This window comes from Bos mutus, chromosome 10 (genome assembly GCF_027580195.1).
Source record: "Bos mutus isolate GX-2022 chromosome 10, NWIPB_WYAK_1.1, whole genome shotgun sequence".
Lineage (NCBI taxonomy): Eukaryota > Metazoa > Chordata > Mammalia > Artiodactyla > Bovidae > Bos > Bos mutus.
The window spans coordinates 64,855,193-64,880,267 of NC_091626.1; the positions used below are offsets into that span (position 1 = coordinate 64,855,193).

The window sequence follows — 25,075 nt, forward strand, 5'->3', positions numbered from 1 at the left end:
AATGTTAACAAAGAATTAGAAAATATAAAGGGGAACCAAATAGAGCTGAAGAATACAATCAGTTCAGTTCAGTTCAGTCGCTCAGTCTTGTCCGACTCTTTGGGACCCCATGAATCGCAGCACGCCAGGCCTCCCTGTCCATCACCAACTCCCGGAGTTCACTCAAACGCACGTCCATCAAGTTGGTGATGCCATCCAGCCATCTCATCCTCTGTCATCCCCTTCTTCTCCTGCCCCCAATCCCTCCCAGCATCAGAGTTTTTCCAACGAGCCAACTCTTCACATGAGGTGGCCAAAGTACTGGAGTTTCAGCTTTAGCATCATTCCTTCCAAAGAAATCCCAGGGCTGATCTCCTTCAGAATGGACTGGTTGGATCTCCTTGCAGTCCAAGGGACTCACAAGAGTCTTCTCCACACCAGTTCAAAAGCATCAATTCTTCAGCGCTCAGCATTCTTCACAGTCTAACTCTCACATCCATACATGACCACTGGAAAAACCATAGCCTTGACTAGACAGACCTTTGTTGGCAAAGTAATGTCTCTGCTTTTGAATATGCTATCTAGGTTGGTCGTAACTTTCCTTCCAAGGAGTGAGCATCTTTTAATTTCATGGCTGCAGTCACCATCTGCAGTGATTTTGGAGCCCCCAAAAAATTAAGTCTGACATTGTTTCCACTGTTTCCCCATCTATTTCCCATGAAGTGATGGGACCGGATGCCATGATCTTCGTTTTCTGAATGTTGAGCTTTAAGCCAAATTTTTCACTCTCCACTTTCACTTTCATCAAGAAGCTTTTTAGTTCCTCTTCACTTTCTGCCATAAGGGTGGTATCATCTGCATATCTGAAGTTCTTGATATTTCTCCCGGCGATCTTGATTCCAGCTTGTGCTTCTTCCAGCCCAGCATTTCTCATAATGTACTCTGCATAGAAGTTAATTAAGCAGGGTGACAATATATAGCCTTGACGTACTCCTTTTCCTATTTGGAACCAGGCTGTTGTTCCATGTCCAGTTCTAACTGTTGCTTCCTGACCTGCACATAGGTTTCTCAGAGGCAGGTCAAGTGATCTGGTATTCACATCTCTTTCAGAATTTTCCACAGTTTATTGTGATCCACAGTCAAAGGCTTTGGCGTAGTCAATAAAGCAGAAATAGATGTTTTTCTGGAACTCTCTTGCTTTTCCATGATCCAGCGGATGTTGGCAATTTGATCTCTGGTTCCTCTGCCTTTTCTAAAACCAGCTTGAACATCAGGAAGTTCACAGTTCACATATTAGGAAGCCTGGCTTAGAGAATTTTGAGCATTACTTTCCTAGCGTGTGAAATGAGTGCAATTGTGTGGTAGTTTGAGCATTCTTTGGCATTGCCTTTCTTTGGGACTGGAATGAAAACTGACCTTTTGTAGTCCTGTGGCCACTGCTTAGTTTTCCAAATTTGCTGGCATATTGAGTGCAGCACTTTCACAGCATCATCTTTCAAGATTTGAAAAGCTCAACTGGAATTCCATCACCTCCACTAGCTTTGTTCATAGTTATGCTTTCTAAGGCCCACTTGACTTCACATTCCAGGATGTCTGGCTCTAGGTGAGTGCACACCATCGTGATTATCTTGATCATGAAGATCTTTTTTGTACAGTTCTTCTGTGTATTCTTGCCACCTCTTCTTAATATCTTCTGCTTCTGTTAGGTCCATACCATTTCTGTCCTTTATCGAGCCCATCTTTGCGTGAAATGTTCCCTTGGTATCTCTAGTTTTCTTGAAGAGATCTTTAGTCTTTCCCATTCTGTTGTTTTCCTCTATTTCTTTGCATTGATCACTGAGGAAGGCTTTCTTCTCTCTTCTTGCTATTCTTTGGAATTCTGCATTCAGATACTTATATCTTTTCTTTTTTCCTTTGCTTTTTGCTTCTCTTCTTTTCACAGCTATTTGTAAGGCCTCCTCAGACAGCCATTTTGCTTTTTTGCATCTCTTTTCCATGGGGATGGTCTTGATCCCTGTCTCCTATACAATGTCACAAACCTCCGACCATAGTTCATCAGGCACTCTGTCTATCAGATCTAGTCCCTTAAATCTATTTCTCACTTCCACTGTATAATCATAAGGAATTTGATTTAGGTCATACCTGAATGGTCTAGTGGTTTTCCCTTCTTTCTTCAATTTCAGTCTGAATTTGGCAATAAGGAGTTCATGATCTGAGCCACAGTCAGCTCTTTGTCTTGTTTTTGTTGACTGTGTAGAGCTTCTCCATCTTTGGCTGCAAAGAATATAATCAGTCTGATTTCGGTGTTGACCATCTGGTGATGTCCATGAGTAGATGTAGAGTCTTGTCTTGTGTTGTTGGAAGAAGGTGTTTGCTATGACCAGTGCATTCTCTTGGCAAAACTCTATTAGCCTTTGCTCTGCTTCATTCCGTATTCCAAGGCCAAATTTGCCTGTTACTCTAGGTGTTTTTTGACTTCCTACTTTTGGATTCCAGTCCCCTATAATGAAAAGCACATCTTTTTTGGGTGTTCTAAAAGGTCTTGTAGGTCTTCATAGAACCGTTCAGCTTCTTCAGCGTTACTGGTTGGGACATAGATTTGGATTACTGTGATATTGAATGGTTTGCCTTGGAAACGAACAGAGATCATTCTGTCATTTTTGAGATTGCATCCAAGCACTGCATTTTGGACTCTTTTGTTGACCATGATGGCTACTCCATTTCTTCTAAGGGATTCCTGCCCGCAGTAGTAGATGTAATGGGTCATCTGAGTTAAATTCACCCGATCCAGTCCATTTTAGCTCGCTGATTCCTAGAATGTCAACATTCACTGTTGCCATCTCCAGTTTGACCACTTCCAATTTGCCTTGATTCATGGACCTGACATTCTAGGTTCCTATGCAATATTTTTCTTTACAGCATTGGACCTTGCTTCTATCACCAGTCACATCCACAACTGGGTATTGTTTTTGCTTTGGCTCCATCCCTTCATTCTTTCTGGAGTTACTTCTCCACTGATCTCCAGTAGCATATTGGGCACCTACTGACCTGGGGAGTTCCTCTTTCAGTATCCTATCATTTTGCCTTTTCATACACTTAATGGGGTTCTCAAGGCAAGAACACTGAAGTCGTTTGCCATTCCCTTCTCCAATGGACCACATTCTGTCCGACCTCTCCACCATGACCCTCCCGTCTTGGATGGCCTCATGGGCATGGCTTAGTTTCATTGAGTTAGACAAAGCTGTGTTCCTACTGTGATTAGATTGACTAGTTTTCTGTGATTATGGTTTCAGTGTGTCTGCCCTCTGATGCCCTCTTGCAACACCTACCATCTTGCTTGGGTTTCTCTTACCTTGGACGTGGGGTATCTCTTCACGGCTGCTCCAGCAAAGCGCAGTCGCTGCTCCTTACTTTTGATGAGGGGTATCTCCTCACCGCCGCCCCTCTGACCTTGACATGGAATAGCTCCTCTAGGCCCTCCTGCGCCCGCGCAGCCACCACTCCTTGGAGGTGGGGTTTCTCCTCCCGGCCGCCGCCCCTGACCTCGGACGTAGGGTAGGTCCTCTCGGCTGTTCCTGCGCTGTCGCAGCCTGGCGCTCTCGGCCGCTGCCCCTGACCTCGGATGCGGGGTAGCTCCTCTCGGCCGCCGCCCTGCCACCCCTGACCTTGGACGTGCAGTAGCTTCTCCCGGCCGCCGCTCCTGACCTCATACGTGGGGTTGCTCCTCTCGGCCTTCCTGCACCGTCACAGCCTGGCACTCTCGGCCGCTACCCCTGACCTCGGTCGTGGGGTAACTCCTCTTGGCCGCCGCCCCTCGGGCATGGGGTCCTCCCAGCTTCTGCCCCTGACCTCGGACGTGGGGTAGCTCCTCTCGGCCGCGCTCTGTGCGCCATCGCAGCTGCCTGCGCTCTTAGGGACAACTTAGTAAACAGCAACAACAAAGTAATATTCCACTGAATATGTATATATCCTTTTTATCCATTAGTCCATCAGTGGACACTGAGGTTGCTTCCATACGCTGGCCTTTCTCTTTTTTTCTTCTGGGATCCCTAGAATGTGAATGTTAGTATACTTGATATTGTTTCAAAGGTCTCTTAAACCACCCTCATTAAAAAAAAACCTCTCTTCTCTTTTTCCTCTTCAGCTTAGTAGTTTACTGATCTAGTAGATTTGGTTATATGGAACAGATCAGTAAACTAGAAGACTGAATAGTGGAAATCACCTAAGCTGAAGAGGAAAAAGAGAAGAGAGGTTTTTTTTTAATGAGGGTGGTTTAAGAGACCTTTGAAACAATATCAAGTATACTAACATTCACATTCTAGGGATCCCAGAAGAAAAAAAGAGAAAAGGCCAACGTATGGAAGCAACCTCAGTGTCCACTGATGGACTAATGGATAAAAAGGATATATACATATTCAGTGGAATATTACTTTGTTGTTGCTGTTTAGTCACTAAGTTGTATCCAACTCTTTTGCAACCCCATGGCCTGTATCCCATCAGGCTCTTCTGTCTGTAGGATTTCCCGGGCAAGAATACTAGATTGGTGCCATTTACTTCTCCAGAGTTTCCCTGGTGGCTCAGACAGTAAAGAATCCACATGCATTATGGAAGACCTGGGTTTGATCCCTGGGTTGGGAAGATCCCTTGGAGAGGGAAATGGCTACCCACTTCAGTATTCTGGCCTGGAGAATTCCATGGACTGTATAGAATCTGTAAAGAGTTGGACACAACTGAGCAACTTTCACTTTGCTTCTCCAGGGGATCTTACCAACCCAGAGATCAAATCCACATCTACTGCATTTGCAGGTGGATTCTTTACCACTGAGCCACCAGGGAAGCCCCAGAATATTACTCGCCCATTAAAAATAATATCTTCCCATTTTTGACACCATGGATGGCTCTAGAAGCTATTACGCTAATGAAATAAGTCAGAGAAAAAGGCGAATACCACATGATCTCATTTATATGTGGACTCGAAGAAGCAAAACAAAATAAAATGAAAACGGACTCAGATACAGAGAAGAAACAAATGTTTGCCAGAAGGGAGGCTGTTGAGTGTGGACAAAATAGGTGAAGGGGATTAAGATGTACAAATATCCAGTTATATAATAAATATATATATTAGGGTTATTTTACACAGCATAAAAAGCATCTGGTCAATAACATTAATTTTATATGGGAACAGATGGTTACTACACTTATAATGGTGATTAACTTCTTAAAGTATACAAATGTCAAAAAATTCTGTAGTACATCAGAAGCTAACATAGTATTGTGCATTAATTAATATTTAAACTTAACAAAAAAAGAAAAGAAATACTAATTTCTCTTCTCCAGGGGATCTTCCCAACCCAGGGATCCAACCCAGGTCTCCCACATTGCAGGTGGATTCTTTACCAGCTGAACCACCAGGGAAGCCCATTGAGGAGAATGGATGGGTTAAATGACTAGAGAAATGTTTGAGGGTAACACTGAAGCCTCAGCAAAGATTAATTTTCAATGTGTAATTTTCCTCCAGCAGTCATTGGTACCCAGATATAAACCAGTTAAATTCCTCCAGGGTTGTCATTTTGGTATGCCAGTGTAGAAAAGGATGGCAGGGAGTGAGAATCAAATTTAGGATATATGCAAGAGATCGCTTGAAATTATGGACCACTACATCTAAAGTGGATAGGAAGAAAAGTGAAGATAGAAGAAATGCATAAGGGGAATGAGAAAGTAATGGATTGATGGACTTGAGATTCGGTGTGAATATTTAAAAATTATTGGAGTAATGAGAGAGTAAGCTCAAAGGATGAGAAGTTTGGAGTATGATATGAATTCATATATCAGACCTGATGACAGATTCCAGGGTATGATCTTAATAGTATAGAGTCCATTGAAGTGTGGTAGAATGTTTTGAGAGATAAGGTCAGTAAACTCTAATCCAGCGCAATGGGCTTTTGAGTCCTTTGGTATGATAGTGGGTCTTAAAGTAGAGAAAAAGACATATGACCATTGTCTGAATCATTAGTGAATGAGAGTGAGTCATCAGAAATTTAATAAATAGAGGTTGAACTGAACACATTGTTTCAAAATATCAGGAGCTTATTCAAAAGGGTGGAATAGTAAGCTTTCTCACTTGGTTTACTACAAATCAATCCCTCTCCGTACTGTATTTCTGCTGTCCATACCCTTTTACATACTTAATCAGGTTACTCTTAAAACTGACTCTTGTGATAGCATTCCCTTTCTGTAAAATCTCCAAAAAATTCTTTTGCCAAGAAAATAAAATTGAGAGCTCTAGCCTGACATTCAGAACCTTTCATGATCTGGCTTGCTGCTGCTAAGTTGCTTCAGTCGTGTCCGACTCTATGCGACCCCATAGATGGCAGCCCACCAGGCTCCCCCGTCCCTGGGATTCTCCAGGCAAGAACACTGGAGTGGGTTGCCATTTCCTTCTCCAACGCATGAAAGTGAAAAGTGAAAGTGAAGTTGCTCAGTCGTGTCCGACTCTTCGAGACCCCATGGACTGCAGCCTACCAGGCTCCTCTGTCCATGGGATTTTCCAGGCAAGAGTACTGGAGTCGGGTGCCATTGCCTTCTCCAATGATCTGGCTTATCCTCCCTCAAATGTCTTTCCAGCTTGTCATCTCTTCACTTAATGTTCACCACATTCAAATAACCAACTTCAATTCCTCTAAACACTCACAATTTCCTTTTTTTCTTGCATCACTTTGTTCATATTGTTTGTGCTGTCTGAAATGCTTTTCCCACCTTGCTGCGCATTCAATGCCTACTTGTCCTTCAAGGTTTCACATTAGATTACAACTCTGTCATGAAGAATTTCTTTACCCCTTCCAATGGCAGTCATCTCTCCTTCCCCTGGGCATTAATAGTGATTTTAATGACTGCCACTTATTCTTTTCTAGTGTTTTAAGTATTTGTGTATGTTATCTTCCTAGACTATAAGCTCTTTTGAGGATAAGATTTGCGTCTGATTTTCCTTGCATCTCTTCAGTGTATATACCCTATACCCTAGGGTTAGGGTATACAGTATAAATGTGTGTGGAATAAATGAATTAACTTTTAAGTATCTCATATTCATTTTTTAAAAAATTTATCCTTCAATTTGCTTTATTAGTAGGTAGTCATGTCTGTCAATAAATAAGAATTTAATTAAAAAGAGAAAGTTTGACCTTCTAACTTTGTCCCAGAAATTCTTTTAAGTGTATATATTATGTTTATATTCACAGCCCCATGCAGTCATTCGTCATACCATTAGATCTACAAACCGGAATGCCAGAGCTGAACGGACAGCTTCAGAAATCAATTGTATGTGTTTGGTATACATTTTCAATTGGTGGTTTTGGAGGGTTGAGCTGGGTGTTCTTGTGGGATTTTTTGTAATAATAAAATCTCAGGCCATCTGTGGCTATATACACATGTAAACAGGATACCTCTGAAATAAAGGTTGCTTTTCTGGTTGTAATGAAATTCCCTTGGTTTACAATTAAATAGTTTTTACTTTCTAATTATAAACGTAATACATGTTCATTGCAGAAAATTTGCAAAAAGAAGAAAGTAGAAAATTAACATTGCCAATAATCACATCACTCAGCACCAGCCCACAGATAATATTTTGTTGAATTTCCCTCAAATTTTTTCACATGTAGTTTTACATGGCTAAGTTTATACTATGCATAAAATTTTGCTTAATATAGTCAGAAGTATTTCCCATATATTAGCCTAGGCTTTGTAACTGTTATATTTAATGGTTTTATCCTCCTGTATTGAGTTGATGTATTGTAGTCCCTATTGTTGGATATTTGGGTTGGTTTCAGTTAAGTCAGATTAGCACCAAGGCGGATATTTTTTTAAATGCATATTTAAAAGGAGAAATTGATTTTTATTCAATAAATTAATCATTGACATAAAAATGTTATATTAACAATATTTGTCATTTTAGCCACATTAATTTGGAAGAACAGATTTACAAAGAATTTTTAGGATGAGTATACTGACTTAAGTGCATAATTGTTTCAAAAAAATTTTTAAGTATTTTACATTAAAATAGGCTCTAAATAAAAAATATAAACCATAATGGAGGAAGATAGTTAGAATGATTGCCGATGTGTATTTTGTTTTCTTGAAACCAAACATTTCTAGCTTTCTGTACACAGCTTTGGAAATCTAGGTCAATGGAGAGTTAGAATGTCCTTCCCATATCTGTTATTTCAGTCGTGCATTTTCATAATTAAACTCATAATTCAAGATTTTCTGTCTTTGTTAGTCCCAGATTGCTGATACTTTTTTATGCTATCTTCTTATACTATCCCCAGCAAACTCTGGGTTTCAAATACCAAACAGAAAAGCAGCTGTTTATTTTTATATTTTAAAATAAAGCTATTATAAAGCTATTTTCTGTATTTTATGCAGCTGTATAGTATTCAATTAATGTAGTGTAAATGTATCTTTCCTTGTATAGCTTTTGTTTCTGGTGTCGTTATTTAGTAACGCCTTCCTGATTTTAAGGTTGTAAAAGGATTTTCCTGTTGTTTGTTTTTTTTTGTTTAATTTTTTATAATATCAATACTTAAATCTTTGATATAAGGTATTATTTGCTAAAGATATGAAATATGAATTCAACTTCAGTTTCATTCTAAATATCTACTCATTTGCCTTGATACTATTTATTAAAAACTTAGGTTTTCACTAATAGATTTGCTATGCCATCTTTATTATATACTAAGTTGCCACCTAGATTTTAGGGCTTTTTCTGGAAATTCTATTCTCTTGCATTAATATACTTAGTCCTGTGCCAGTCACATACTTCTGATTGTTATGTCTTTATAATACCTATTAAAATATATTAGAAATAATTCTCCTCCTATTTTCCCTCACCCCCTCCACACAAACACACACACACACATGTTGTTGCAATTCCTTTTTATTATATCTGGCTGTTATATTTTCCTCACATAAAACATAAGAATCAGTCTATTGAGTTGAAAAAAAAAAAAAAGCACCTCTCAGCATTTTTACTGAGATCTCATAAGTTTGTACACTAACTTTGGGAGAATTGACATCTTTATAATATTCTGTCATCTTAATCAAAATAAGCTTCCTCGGAGAGCTCAAAGCTTAGTTATTTTATAAGTGTCCAGAGTACTGATTCCTTAGTGGAATTTGCCCTGTGTGCTGCAAGTACCAAACAGAAGATGGTAGAGTTGAAGGTCATTTTATTGGTCTATCTTTAAATTCTCCCAGGTCTTCTTTTGTGTCCATCAGGAGTGTTTCATAGTTTTGTTTTTGTTAATAGATTTTATACATACCTTGTTAGTTCTGTTCTTAGTTTTCTGTTTCAGCTTTTTAAATTAAGCTAGTAACTTACATACAGTGAAATGTTTAAGTGTACTGCCCAATGAATTTTTAAATTTGTATACACTCATGAAACTACCACCCAGATCAACATTATCAGAATCTCTGAAGGATTCCTCATGCTCCTTCACAATCAACACCTTCCCATCTCCCTGTATCCCCTTGCCTTCCCACTGCCCTGGTTAATCACTATTCTTATCTCATCACTATAGATTGGTTTTTATATGGTCTTGATCTTCACATATATAGGATCAACTAATATACACCTCTTTTGCCTGATTTCTTTTGTTCAATATTATGTCTGTGAAAGTCATTCATGTCATGTGTGCCAGTAATAGTTTATTGTTTTCACTGTAATGTAGTATTTCATTGTATAATTATAGCATAATTTATTCATTCTTCACTTGGCTGGCATTTTATTTGTTTCCAGTTTTGGGCTATTATGATTACTGTAATCATCCTTATTGTGTGTTTTTAGTGGACATAAATAATGGTTATCAGTTCAGTTCAGTCACTCAACTCTTTGTGACCCCATGGAATGCAGCACGCCAGGCTTCCCTGTCATCACCAGCTCCTGGAGATTGCTCAAACTAATGTCCATCGAGTCAGTGATGCCATCCAACCATCTCATCCTCTGTCGTCCCCTTCTCCTCCTGTCTTCAGTCTTTGCCCGCATCAGGGTCTTTTCCAACGAGTCAGTTCTTTGCATGAGGTGGCCAAAATACTGGAGTTTCAGCTTCAGCATCAGTCCTTCTAATGAATATTCAGGACTGATTTCCTTTAGGATGGACTGGTTTGATCTCCTTGCAGTCCAAAGGACTCTCAAGAGTCTTCTCCAACACCACAGTTCAAAAGCATCAATTCTTCAGTACTCAGTTTTCTGATTTGGCCTAATCTAAGACCACCAGAGTATAGTCCAGCAAAGTCAGATTTATTGACTCGTTGCAGTGAGGGAGAACACACACCAGAGGAACCATGGAACATCTCATTAAATAGGAAAAGAAGAATTAGAGAGTTTGGGGGGAAAGTGGAAATTAAGTAAAATTTAATTAAGTAAAATTAAGTGAAAACTTAGAGCAAAGTAGGGATGTGTGTGAAAAGATCTATACTGTAAAAATAGATTCAGAAGCCTGTTTCTTTGGAAACTTGAAATGTTGTATTCAGAAACTCCTTTAGTTGATGGTCTGTATCTACGTTGGAAATTAAAGCTACTGCTCTCTATCAGTGACTTAAATCTTCCAGGTGAGAGTGGAATGGTTCATTTTAATAAACATGATTTAATAAAGCAAAGTTTCTGACCGTCTTTGATTTTAGAGACTGATATTTCTCAATAGGAAAGCAGAGATAATTCAGAGAGGGGATCATCATGTGATGCTTTACCTATGCAGGATATCCTTGGGAGAAACATTGTTTCTTCTTTTGACTTTGCATTTGGATTTGTGTCTGTCTTCCCAGTCTGATGAATGGTCAGGCAGATTACTGTCTCATTCTGATCCAGATATGGGTGTATGACCTGAATTTTCTGTTTTTTAAAAAAAATTTTCATTTGAAAAGCCACTTTTTGGTTGAGTCCAGTTGATACTGAAAGCTCAGCCTCTGTGCACAGGTGCCAAATCAAATCTCAGAGACAGAATTTTGGGTGAGATAGAAAAGAATAGCTGTATTGCTTTGCCAGCCATAGTGGGACACAGAGAGCTCCTGCCCCAACTGTGTGTCTCAACCTGGGAGGAGTTTTATAGCACAGTGGTTCAAGGGTGGGTGAGGTTGCTGGTAAGATTAGGGTGTGTGCAGGGCCTCCACTCCTCTAATTTAGCCTCAAGTAATCTTCTTGATTACTTGATTACTTGTGTGTGCAGGGCCTCCACTCCTCTAATTTAGCCTCAAGTAATCTTCTTGATTACTTGATTACTCTTAATGAAAGTGAAAGTGGAGAGTGAAAAAGTTGGCTTAAAGCTCAACATTCAGAAAATGAAGATCATGACATCTGGTCCCATCACTTCATGGGAAATAGATGGGGAAACAGTGGAAACAGTGGCAGACTTTATTTGGCGGGGGGCTCCAAAATCACTGCAGATGGTGACTGCAGCCATGAAATAATAAGACGCTTACTCCTTGGAAGAAAAGTTATGACCACCCTAGACAGCATATTAAAAAGCAGAGACATTACTTTGACAACAAAGGTCTGTCTAGTCAAGGCTATGGTTTTTCCATTGGTCACGTATGGATGTGAGAGTTGGACTATAAAGAAAGCTGAGCACCGAAGAATTGATGCTTTTGAACTGTAGTGTCAGAGAAGACTTTTGAGTGTCCCTTGGACTGCAAGGAGGTCCAACCAGTCCATCCTAAAGGAGATCAGTCCTGGGTGTTCATTGCAAGAACTGATGTTGAAGCTGAAACACCAATACTTTGACCACCTGATGCAAAGAGCTGACTCATTTGAAAAGACCCTGATGCTGGGAAAGATTGAAGGCAAGAGGAGAAGGGGACAACAGAGGATGAGATGGTTGGATGGCATCACCAACTCAATGGACATGAGTTTGAGTAAACTCCAGGAGTTGGTGATGGACAGGGAGGCCTGGCAAGCTACAGTCCATGGGGTTGCAAAGAGTCAGACATGACTGAGTAACTGAACTGAACTGAACTTTATCTTCTTGATGAACTAATCTGATTCTTTTAATATACCCTTCTGTGGTATTTCTCTGCTGTGAAGAGTGCTGACCTCTTGAAAAACCTTAAAGACTTTGTTATATGTGTCCCTTGAGGTGGAACCAGGATCCTGCCCCAAGACCTGCACTATTGTTTCCTGGCTATCCCCCTCCCCCATCTTTACATCCCTTCCCTTCCCAGGTTGAATCTGCCCTTTGGAACTCCGGGAAGGTGGGGGATGCACAGAAAGGCTTCTGTGCCCAGCATCCCTATAGGGTCCTGCTTGGTTTCACAGTTACCTAGAAAACCAACTAATTAACAAAAAATTGGCACCGAAGGGGATTTGAGAGGTATCAAAAAAGAAAATAACTGCCCAACTATTGGTTTAAGTGTATGATTTTAGATGACTCACAAGTAAATTTTAGCCAGGTATTTGGACTGATACCAAGGGCTGAGGCTACACAGAGCAGTATTAAGAATAAAGACTCTACAGAGGTAACAAGTAGTCTGTCCACAATCCAGAACCTTCAACTGGCAAGGAGGAAGAAAAAACTGTAGCTAAAGAGCTATAGTATGCACATTAAAGTATGAAAATCAGAGTCTTCTGTCATCTTGTTCCATTGGACTTGAACAAATGATTCTTTTCATATTGTCATCAGCTTGATTCAACACATTTGTGTAGAAATTGCCTTCTTGTAGCCATCTACTTCTGAAGATTGTCATCTCCAGTTTGAGATTTCCTACTGAGACCATCTTCTGTTGATTTAAATTGGCCCATGTCTCTGTAATTAAGACAAATTAAAACAAGGATCATTGCTCTGTTTTACCATTCTATTAATTATTAACAATACCTGGCAAGATTCTATTTATTGAGTTTAGAGAGAAGTTCCCCAGAAGACAGTTTCTGAGTTCTAAATCATAAAAAGATTATTTCAGAGGAAACACTGCTTGGATATGTTTGAATATAAAACTGTGTACTGTACAGGTCAGCTATATTAGTCTGTGATATTGTAGAAACTGGAGTTGGGGGCAGTATTCTTCGATGTTTAAGATACTCAGTTTTGGGTTTATTGAGAGAGAGTTAATGGGCCCCTGAGAAAGTTGACCTCACTTTCATTCAAGCCAAACAAACAAACAAACAAACAAAACACATTTTAGGCTAAGGAGGTCTAAGAATTTCTAAAAGTTTATCCAAGTTAAGTTTGAAAATTCCATTTGTCCTTTTTATTTTACATGAAGACTAAGAATGATTAAGGTGATAGAGATTTTGAGGAAGATTTATTGTCTCACAAACCTCCTTAGTAATAGTTATAGACAAGTGAGTGTTTACTAGAGAAGTAATTAGAATTTTCCCAGGTAGGAAACAAAAACTAAGACAACATTTTTTTGGCCATTATTAAGGTTGAGCCTTTTTAAACAACCTTTAAGCCACTCTAATAGATATACAATAACCAAAGCAAAAGCCTTTGTTGTCAGGAAAACTAGTTTTGAAAATTTACCTGACGAATAGCATACCCATGTGTTCCTCAACATTGGTATTTGTTAAGCTGCAGGTTGCAACGCAATCCATGACATCAATTCAGATTTTTTTCTAAGGCACAAAATAGAAAACATTCAACTGCATCAGTTGGACTAATAGGTACTATACTATAAAACTTGTGGAATTTGTTTGTTGTTTTCTTAGCAATTTGACGGTGTCAACTACAAATTGAGGGTTTGAATCCCTTTGTGGTTGCCATAACTGTTGACTTTTAAAAAAAATGCACAACATGAGATTTAAGTTTTATTTGGGGTAAAATGAAGGCTGCAGCCTGGGAGACAGCGCCTCGGATAACTCTCAGAAGCTGCTCCAAAAGAGTTATGGGGGGAGGACAGTATATTTACGATTTTGGTTAAGGGGGCATACATGCAATCAAGCACATACTTAAGTAGAAAGTTTCTGCTGGTCTCATGAAGCTTCTGTTATTCACAAGAAGCAGTCATCACCATGAAGGATTTTAGTGCTTTTCTAGGTATGAGGAGATAGAAGAATTGGGCTTTTGAAAATCAGCTTTTAAAAAATACCTGTCTGATGACTTGTCCTGCCAGCCCCCTACCCCTACCCCGAGCACAGGGTGCTTCATTTCTGCTCTCCACGTTAAACTCCTTCAGGGGGTGTGCCAGGTCAGCAGCTGCAGCAGCACATGATTTAATCCTTGTAGAGATAAATGTGTGTGTTTTAGCCACTCAGTTGTGATCTGACTACAATCCCATGAACAGTATGTAGCCTACCAGGTTCCTCTGTCCATGAAATTCTCTAGGCAAGAATACTGTAGTTGGCTGCCATTTCCTTCTCCAGGGGATCTTCCCGACCCAGGGATGGCAAGTGCCAATTTGTAGTCAAAAACTGTGATGTGCCTAGATGCATTTTTGTTTTTATTTATTTGGTGTTAACTGAGTTTCTTAGATCTATAAGTTGGTATATTTTATTAGCTGTATAAAATTTGGGACCATTATTTCTTCAGTTTTTCTGCCCTAGATTCTCTCTTCTCCTTCTGGGACTCCAATTACATGTTAGACCACTTGATGTTGCTTCATAGGTCACTGAAGCTCTGTTCTCCCTACCCCCTGTTTTTGTTCTCTGTACTTCAGTGTAGTTTCTGTTGCCCAGATTTTAAGTTCGTTGATCTTTTTTCCTGTTGTATTCTGTCTGTTATTTAAGCCTATCAGTGAATTTTATTTCGTATATTGTATTTTCTGGATCTAGACTTTCATTGATGTAGATAGATTGATAGAAAAGTAGATAAATGGATAGATGGATAGATGGATGATACATGCATGCATACATGTATATACACACACATACATAGTTTTTATCTCTCTACTGACAATTTCCATCTGTTTACTTATTGTGTCCATCTTTGCTAATTTCAACAGCTGTGTCACCTCTGAGTCTGTATCTGTTTTTTAAACTGGTTATGATTTTTATTTTTTTTCTACTTACTCTGTAGTCATTTTTTATTGTATCTTGGATGTTGTGATACAACATTAAATGTCTGGCTTTTGACCTCTTTATTTTAAAGAGTGTCTGAAGCATAAATTAGTCCTTTCAAGGCCTGTCTTAGATTTTACTACAATATTCAGCAGTTTCTCCTCTGGGTGGAAATTCATTTCTTTCCTTTTACTGTGTGATCACTAAAATTTGCATTTAGCTCACAGCACTGTGTTAGCTGTTTTCTGACATACCTTGCAGAGTATTGCTTTGCTTGTGGGCAACTTAGTATGCAACCAAAGATTTCTCTAAGGAGACTTCTTGGTATAGTTTTAGAGTTCCTTCTTTGTTCAGTTTTCTCATTTCTGGTATTCTGCCCTTCAAATTCCCACTGTCTGAGAAGCCCCAAACTATTCCTTTTTCCTGTGCCCAGTGAAACTGTCTTTGGGTTCTGTTTTCTTAGAAAGTGAAATCGTTAGTTGCTCAGTCATGTCCGACTCTCTGGAACCCTACGGACTGTAGCTCACCAGGCTCCTCGGTCCATGGAATTCTCTAGGCAAGAATACTGGAGTGGATAGCCATTCCCTTCTCCAGGGGATCTTCCTGACCTAGGGATCGAACCCTGGTCTCCTGAATTGCAGCAGGATTCTTTACTGTCTGAGCCACCAGGGAACCCCTCAATATAGGTATAATAAGTAAAACAAGAATTAGATTTACCCTTCTGCTATAAACTACTAATTACTAACATGTAATACAAATATGTGTGTGCAAAGTATATGAAGCAATTATTTTGAAGCAATGGATTACCAGACATCACAGGTTTATAATCTTTCTAGATGGTAGTAAGATCCTTACTCACCCTGGCTTTATAGGGGTAAAGAATCTGCCTGCAATGTGGGAGACCTAGGTTCAGTCCCTGGATTGGGAATATCCCTTGGAGAATGGAATGGCTACCCATTCCAGTATTCTTGCCTGGAGAATCCAATGGACTGAGGAACCTGGCAGGCTGTGATAGCTCATGGGGTTGCAAAGAGTCAGACATGAACGACTAACACTTATGCCTATAGTAAGTAACATCTTTTGGAGATAAATGAGGATATATCATAGAAGTCCTCCCCATCTTTGTATTTTACAAGCCAAACACACAGCCAAAGATACTGCTAGGATTTTTGTTAAAGCGAAACAAAACAACTTGGAGTCTATTCTTTTTTTTAATTAATTAATTAATTTATTTTAATTGGAGGATAATTTCTTTACAATATTGTGGTGGTTTTTGCCGTACATCAGCATGAATCACCCATGGATGCACATGTGTCTCCCCATCCTGAACCTCCTTTCCTACCTTCCTCCCCTCTGGGTTGTCCTAGAGATCTGGCTTTGAGTGCCCTGCTTCATGCATCAAAGCAGGTCATTTATTTTACATATGGTAATATACATGTTTCAATGCTATTCACTCAAATCATCTCATCCTTCCCTTCTCCCACATAGACCAAAGGTCTGTTTTTTACATCTGTGTCTCTTTTGCTGCCTTGCATATAGGATTGTCATTACCGTCTTTCTAAATTCCATGTATATTTGTTTATATACTGTATTGGTGTTTCTCTTTCTGACTTACTTCACTCTGTACAATAGGCTCCCCACCTCGTTAGAACTGTGGAGTCTATTCTTCTAAGCAGAACAATGATATTGGAGATTCTAGCATTCTTTGCCATAAGTCATGGCTGTAGTAATTTTAGACTTGCATTAAGGAATTTGATTTTTTTTTAAGGAATACTTTTCATGTGATAAAGTAAAATATCTTAAATGTTTATGTTATAAAAGAAATGAAATTGAAATTTTTATTTTCAATTACTGATATTGGTATGGATGGATACAGTTGATATTTCGCTATATGTTTAATGAGAATTTATGAACTTACTTTCTCTAGTAATGTTTAAAGTCTTGAAATTTGCTAATTATATAATTGTTATGGAAAATGATATTTTCTTTCTTTTCTTTCCATATTTACACGTTTTATAATTCATTTCTAGACCTATGTGCCAGTACTTCTTTGACCAAAAGAAAAATACCTTTAACTCATCTCTGTCTCAAATGAGAGAAGTGGTTCTTTGTGAATTATAGTAATGGCTCTTAAATTAAGATTTTTTTTTTATGTTAAGTCATTATAAATAAGCAACTTCTTTTTATTTTATGTTATTTTTGAAAAGTAGAGAATACATTTTATGGAATATCTTTCTTTGAAAATTTTATGACTTAAATGTTTTTGTTTAATGTCATGAATTATGTAAGTGCTCTGTGTTGCTTTATAAATCTTATTTTTAGGGATAAAGATAACTGGATCCTTTTTGAAAGACTTATTTTTAGTGTATTTTGTTTATCAAGATTGTATTTAGGAAACTTGTATCTCCACAACGCAAGTGTGTATATTTTAATTTTTTGGTCTTTTAATCACATTGTATTTTAGAATTTTAAAATTCTGTGTACTTTAAGAGTAGGTAATAAGTCATCCTTTTCTCTGATTTACAGAATATTTCATGTAAAAGAAGTTACTCTATTAGGAGTAATTCTAAAATTGGTCTGATTAGGCCAGATCAGATATACATTTAGCAAAATATAATATTAGATTCCTGAATGCCATAGTAATATTTCATTTAACAAATATTGTTATTTTTATATAATTATAAGTAATTTTGGAGGTTTCATCCTGCCATAAATTTGAAGTTTAAATTAGTCTCAATATAGCCTGGATAGAAACATCCTTAAAGTGTTTGCTTTCTCACCTACTTTTAATACACAAATCTTTTATACACAAAATTGCTGTTTAATTTCCTGATTCCAGTCAAGAATTAAGTAGAATTGTTAGGAAAATACCAAATTGTTACTTTGTTTTGGGGTGTTCTGGTAGTAAAAAAATTAAGAGTTTTTGTCTTTTCCTCTTCTCTTCTCTTCCTCCCTCCCTCCCCAATACAGACGCTTCTCTTTGCATTTTCAGGATTGATCCTTTAAGTTAAAGTTTCTGAATATCTGTTATATTTTACAGTTGACAAATTACAGTTTGAACCTCCTTTGAGAAAAGAAACAGAAGCACGGGATGAAATGGTAGGACTTATGACTTTTAAAGTATTTTACACATTAAAATTTGAAAAAACTTATAATTAGGTATAGTTTGATCAAAGAAAAAAGTAATATACTCTTCAAAGCGTTAAGTTTTGATAATGTATTTCACCCATTCCCTGGTAGCTCAGACAGTGAATAATCTGCCTATAGTGCAGGAGACCCGGGTTCCATCCCTAGGTCAGGAGGATCCCCTGGAGAAGGGAATGGCAACCTACTCCAGTATTCTTGCCTAGAGAATTCCATGAACAGACGATGCGGTCGCAAAGAGTTGGACATGACTGAGCAACTAACAACACACATTTCATCAATTAAAGTTTGAAAAAGCTTATAGTTAGTTGCATTTTGACTAGGGTACAGTGTGTAAATACCATTTTAACCATCATTTTGACACTTCTAAGTCTTGAAGAATTCACATAAAGTTATTAAATACATGGTATTTGATGCTAAGCTTTAAGCTCTCAGGATCTTTTTACTTACTGATTCTGTTAGGTTTAGAGTGCAATTTTGCACTGCCTTACTGTTTTTTAATATTTATTTGTTAATCTAGCCCCTTTTTTAAAAACCGTTGCTCGTATTTTAGATTACTATTTGGTTAACTCTTTTTCTTATCTAAAAGGAAAGAAACAATAAATAAAGCATGATATTGTTAGAGTTGGCCTAGGTGTTATTCTAACATCTACTTTATTTTTAACCATTAGTAAATGTATGTTTTTTAGAGTAATTATCTTCTGTTAGTGGATCTCTTCATTCTTACATTTGGAAGTGGTGCTCTTCCTACTGTACATATTGCTGGACAATAAATTCTCAGTTTTCATGGTAGTCAGAAAAAATATGGCACCAATAAATTGAAGATAATTGACTAAAACAGTGCTCAGTTCTCTGTGCTAATGGAGTAGTGATGCACGTAATTCAAAGTTAACATTTTTCTGTTTTGCTTTGGAATGTACTAGCATATTGGTAAAGCGGGCTTGTGACATTTTAAGCTGTGTTTATAATCTTTTTTACATTTAAGTCAACTAATAATGAGTTATTGGCATAAATATGTCAAATGACAGCAAGTATAGCTAGAAACTACACAGTTGAAAGCCAAGATGATTAATAATCATGACAAAGAGTAGTTTTTTGAATCAAATAAAGTGACTAATACCTGTTTTAAGGTAACATGTTTAAACTCTTTTTTACCTTCATAGGGAGTATCATCAGACCCAAATTTTCTGTTACGGTGGAATCCTTTTGTTGATGGTGCAAATACTGGCAAGTAAGTTGTTTTTCTAACATTATTTTACTTGATTGTATAAGAACAGCATTTGGTGGTGAGTGATTTATTCTAATAAATTTTAATTTTTATTCTTATAAAAGTTGTACTATGCCTCTTGTCAGTAAAAACCTTCTGACTTATTTTAATTTCCCAAAGGCAACATGTGTTGATCATTAAGGTTTTAGGGTTTTATTCTCTAAATAAAAATACAGTACGGTAATGTTGGTATACTAAAAGATGAGCTGCATGATGATGTGGGAAGAAGTACCATAGTAGACGTCAGAAAGCCCCAGTTCATCTCTGCAGTGTGATTTCTTCATATTCTAGACGTGTCTTTCCTCAGTGATTAAGTGATGGGGCTGACCTGGGTGAGTTGTTCCAAACCAGTTAGTGCATTGCAATGCCTAGAGAGCTCTTGTGGAAGTACAGATTCCAGGACCCCCACATTAGGATTTCAGGTCTGGGGTTAGCAAAGTATGGCCTGTAAGCCAAATCTGACCCTATTTTTTGTGCATCCCACAAACTAAAATGATACTTACATTTTTTAATGGTTGAAAAAAATCAAAAGGCAAAGTAAATTTGTTACACGTGAAAATTATATGAAATTTAAATTTCAGTGTTCATAAATGAAGGTTAGTTGGAACACAGCCATGCTCATAAGTTTATCCATGGCTGTTTTCATGCTTACAACGTTAGAGTTCAGTAGTTGTGACCACTATATGATTCATAGAGCCTAAAATATTTACTGTCTAACCCTTTATAGAAAAAGTTTGCCAACCCTTGCTATGGAATATAGTCTTTGGAAGTGGAATCTAAGAATCCTCAAAGCTTCCCAATTGATTGCAATGACTGGATAAATGTGTGAAACCTGTGGGCTAGATCAGTGATTCTCAAATTTTGGTATGCCTGGAAGATCACCTGGAAATTTTGGTAAAATGCAGAATCTGATTAAGTAGGTCTAGGGGGTACACTTTCACTTCTCACTTTCATGCATTGGAGAAGGAAATGGCAACCCATTCCAGTGTTCTTGCCTGGAGAATCCCAGGGACGGGGGAGCCTGGTGGGCTGCCGTCTCTGGGGTCACACAGAGTCGGACACGACTGAAGCGACTTAGCAGCAGCAGCAGGGGGTACATTTATAAAAGTTTCCTTGGGAATTCCCTGGTGGTCTAGGGATTAGGCCTCAACGCTTTTACTGCTGAGAGCCTGAGTTCAATGCCTGGTTGGGGAACTGAGATCCTGTAAGCTGCATGATGTGGCAGAAAAAAAGTTTCCGTGTGTTACTAATGTTGCTGATCTCTGGACCCCACTTGGAGTAATGAAGGGTTTGATGATCCAGCTATTTGAATATATGATTCACTGTGGATTCCAGCTGTAAAATTCTGAATCTTTTTTTAACTGAGTTTAATTTAGTTTTTATTACATATTAAATGTAGCAAAACATAAAAAGTAAAAAAGACTGTGTTCACATTATAAAAGCTCTATTTTATAGTCATACTAACACAGTTTGACAGAATGAGATCTTAGCTCTTCCTGTAGGTTTTAAAGTTACTCTGTGCCGTGATCCAGTTGTCTTTTATATTCCTTGTATAGAAGCAGATTTTAATGCAGATTTAATGCTGTCTCTGTTTTATGTTATGACCACTTAAAACCATCTAAATTGAATTTTTCTCTTTGTGTTAGATCAACCTCAAAACGTGCAATACCACCTCCCCTACCTCCTAAGGTAAGCAACTTAAAGATTTTCAGCAGTAAATCCTTGTTTAAATAATAAATTTTAAAAGTAACTTTATTGAATTTGTTCACAATTCTCTTAAATATATTTTATATATAGTTTTCTTCAAGAGCATATTGTGATGTAAAAATATATTTTAAAATATTTCATGATAAATACAGTATCTTCGTAGCTATTAGAAAAAGGCAAAGATAGATTATTAGTCATTTAAGGAAATGCTTGACCACGTTGAAAGGAAAGGAGTTCATCGTTTACAGTCCTCATTTATTACTACAGTTGGACATTTCACTAGAGTCACACTTCATTAAGTCATTTTCCTTGCTTGTTTCTAGTTATTAAATATTTCATGGATTGTGTATATGATTTTATTGGTTATAAAAACATCAGTTTGGGGCTAGGGCTATTAAAAGTCACATGGCAAGTTCATAGTTGTTTTGAGACAGTAACTAAGCTCTTACTTACCTTACTTACTTGGCCCAGTGAATTGAACTATGTAGGAGAAAGATTAAAAAGGCATATTTTCTCTCCCTAAAGTCTTTGATATATAATAATAACAGGGTTAATGTTTTATGTCCAGATTTATTAAAGTACTTTTATGTCTTATTATCAACTAGCCAAGGATAAACAGTTACCCTGAAGACAACCTCCCAGATGAAGAAAAGTCATCAACTGTAAAACGTTGTCCTGATTCAGAGAACAGAGCTCCCCAAGTTCTCAGAAGACAGAGTAGCCCCAGTTGTGGTCCTGTAGCCGAGACTTCCTCTATTGGTATGGCTAGCAGTATCAGCAGCCCTGGAGTACATACAGCTAGATACTGTGATCTTGGTAAATAAATCAAAGTGAAAACTGAAAAGAAAGCCATTTTGTTCAAATTTTAAAGACTTTTTTTTTCTTTAGTCTTATTACTGTTTAAAACTTTGTGAAAGTTCTTTAAAATTCCACATGGATGGACTATAAATAGATTCAATCCAATCCAATCCCTAATTTGGTCCCTTACTAAATATTATAGGATCTAGAAAGATGAATGGATGACCCTGCCCTCCAGAAGTTCATGATCTATAGCAAAAGTTACATCCATGGGCACATAAAATCAGACAAGACATTTTGTTTTAAGTGTCTACTACAATAAGTAACTATATGTAACAGAACACCAGAGCTCTCTGAGGGAGAGAAGGATAGGGTAGAGAGGAGGTAGGCCCTTGGTGAGCCTTTAGTAGTTGGAACCAGTGCTGACAGACTTGCATAGAGATCAAGAAAGAATGAACAAATGCACTGAAGCAGAAAATCTAGCTTGTGTTGGAAGTACAGCCTAGTATATAGAAGTGTGAGCTTTTGAAGGGTGTATACTGGGAAATAGAACTTAAAATGGTAGAGCAAAGTTAAACTCCAAAGGCCTTGAATATCTGCATTAGTAGGTCGTGTTTCACTTTTCTCAGAGTATGGCAAGGCATTTGTTGTTTTCATGTATTAAGACCACTGCTACAGTTGCAGTGCTACCGCTGCAGCATCTAGAGAAAGGCACCAAAAATACTTTAACTCATCTGAAAGTAGAGAATATTTCCTAATGAAGGATCACCCAAATGCAAAACAAGTACTGAGGGGAAAGGGAAATTATTTTTCAAATAAGTTTTTTATTTGTATGGTCATTCAACTTTTAACTGTGATTCTCTTTAGGAAATGGAGATGGTATTTCAAAATTGATTAGTGAAAACACAGAAGGATCAGCACAAGCACCACAGTTACCACGAAAAAAGGACAAGCGGGACTTCCCTGTATGTATAACAGGCATTTGGTGATTAGTTGTAACTAATACTGTATCATATAAGGAGCATAGTCTATTTAATTCAAGACTTGGAATAACTGGACTTCTAAATGTATAAAGTTTTTTTTTTAAGGCTTTAAGAGGTCTTACAGTATTACAAATTATTTTTCCCACAGAAACCAGTTATCAATGGCCTTCCACCAACCCCAAAAGTACTGGTAAGGAATATTTTTATTTGAACCATTTGTCAGTTTTTCTTTAGAAGCTGAAGATTGTTTATTTGCTGTCGAGTATCGTAAGGTGTTGAAAGAAAGGATTCATAAAATACTGAGGCGTCAAATTCATTTGAATAAACCGTGAATCCAATCTTGTACCCTTATTTGAGTCAGTTAGTTAGAGTTGGGTGAATTTCCATTTTTATAAATACGGAGAGTTGAGTTCTTCAACTAGCCTACAAAGGCCAATTTCACTTTAATGTGATGATATTAATAGTATTGTATCCTCTTCATTATGTGGGTTAAATATCTTTCTATGCCTGAAGTCATTTTTACATTGAACTATAAACAGTGGAAAGGAACACAGAAGCTTCTGTTCTCTGGCCTTTCAGTAGATCCTCTCTGTAATGTAGTTCAGTCAGTCATAAGAATGGGTGCCTTTTAAATTGTTTCTTTTTATACAGTAGAAGTTAAGCTTAAATATTAGTCTTTTTGTCTCATCACTATTATGGAGGTAAACTGCAAATATAACTGTTATGTTACTCAATAAAGTCATTGTTTTCGTTATTAAATCTTAGTCGTAAAGATAATTTGTGACTTAGGTACCTAGAATGTATCATTGATATATGTAGATGTTTTGGTAAATCTGATATTTTTGCTCTAAAATAGAGGATTACTCAAGGAAAGAGTATGAAACTCTCTTGATAGAAGGAGTTAATCAATATATCAAAATATGAATTTTGTTGTATAATGAGACCGTAAGTATATGCAAATAAGAGTTAGTTTAGCATTTCATAATAATCTTCAGCTATTTTCTAAGAATATAAAAATTATCTAATCAAATAACTCAACATTTCTTTCTTTTTAAATAAGATGGGAGCATGTTTTTCCAAAGTTTTTGATGGCTGCCCTTTGAAAATTAATTGTGCAACATCTTGGATACATCCTGATACAAAAGGTAACATTTCTGAAACTTTTATATACCTTTCTAACAAAGTATTTATTATTGGAAAGGATTTTTATGATCACTGAACTGAGGGCTTTTTACTTTAAAAAATACAGCCTAGAGACTAAATAGTATGTGTAACAACCTAAATAGGTAGTTTTGGTTTAAAAGCATTAGAATTTTAGAGCATACAAGAACAATTCCTGATTAAAAGAGATGAAAGAGCGTCACAACTGATTGCAACCATAATTTGGCATTTTTCTTTTATTTACAAAGACAGTACTGAGCCAATTGATAATCTCAGAGTCAAGATATTAGATAATATGTTGTTTCAGTGTCCTGAATATCCTGATTCCCTGATTTTGATATATCCTGATTTTGATCATTTTTCTGTAGTTATGTAAGACCTTTTTTTTTTTTTAAGAAATTTAAATATTTAGGAATAAAGGGGTATCAGGCTTATAACTTAATTCAGGAAAGGGGGGAACTGTGTGTACAGAGAGAAGGAAGGATAAAAACAAAAGTAGCAAATGTTGACATTTGTGGAATCTGCATGATATTCAAGAATTCGTTGTATTATTATAATGTTTTTGAAAGTCTGAACTGATAAAGTAAAATTTACTCTTAAAAATTTAGGCTGTGTGATTTTAAAGTGAGGAAGCATAACACATGGGGAAAATTTGGAATCAAATATATATGGGTTGAGTTCCCTAGCTGTCATTACTGTGTGACTTGGAAAAGATACTTAATACCTCTGGTTCTCAGTGTGATCATTTATAACATAAAATACTCATAATACTTACCTTGTTGCAAAGAAGAAAGGAGCCGACCTGGTTGTCTGGGAATTAGCAGAGCTTAGGCAGTGGAAGTTGTTCTGGAAATGTTTGTTTCTACTTCAATGCAGTCATAAAGATAGGTTGTGTAATTATCTGCTTTATGTGCCATAATTAGAAAGTGTAACAGAAAATAATATTAACAGTAAGCAAATTTTTTTTAATATTTGTAAACTTTTTATTTTTCTAGAAGTTTACACTTACAGAAAAGCTAGAGAAATAGTACAAGAAACTCTGATATACCCAGAATATCA

The 25,075-nt window shown here is 37.2% G+C and overlaps 1 protein-coding gene across 3 annotated transcripts in view; it reads left to right on the forward strand.

Moving 5' to 3' along the window:
* Positions 1 to 25,075, forward strand: part of MAP4K5 (mitogen-activated protein kinase kinase kinase kinase 5) — a 126,700-nt gene that overhangs the window by 73,849 nt on the left and 27,776 nt on the right. For 2 of the 3 annotated variants that reach the window (XM_070378097.1, XM_070378098.1), the window contains exons 14-21: positions 7,215 to 7,293; positions 17,997 to 18,055; positions 19,264 to 19,331; positions 21,014 to 21,056; positions 21,680 to 21,890; positions 22,740 to 22,837; positions 23,004 to 23,045; positions 23,916 to 24,000. In XM_070378097.1, coding sequence (XP_070234198.1) covers positions 7,215 to 7,293; positions 17,997 to 18,055; positions 19,264 to 19,331; positions 21,014 to 21,056; positions 21,680 to 21,890; positions 22,740 to 22,837; positions 23,004 to 23,045; positions 23,916 to 24,000 — 685 coding nt within the window. The remainder of the gene's footprint in view (positions 1 to 7,214; positions 7,294 to 17,996; positions 18,056 to 19,263; positions 19,332 to 21,013; positions 21,057 to 21,679; positions 21,891 to 22,739; positions 22,838 to 23,003; positions 23,046 to 23,915; positions 24,001 to 25,075) is intronic. The other variant, XM_070378099.1, reaches the window with a different exon arrangement.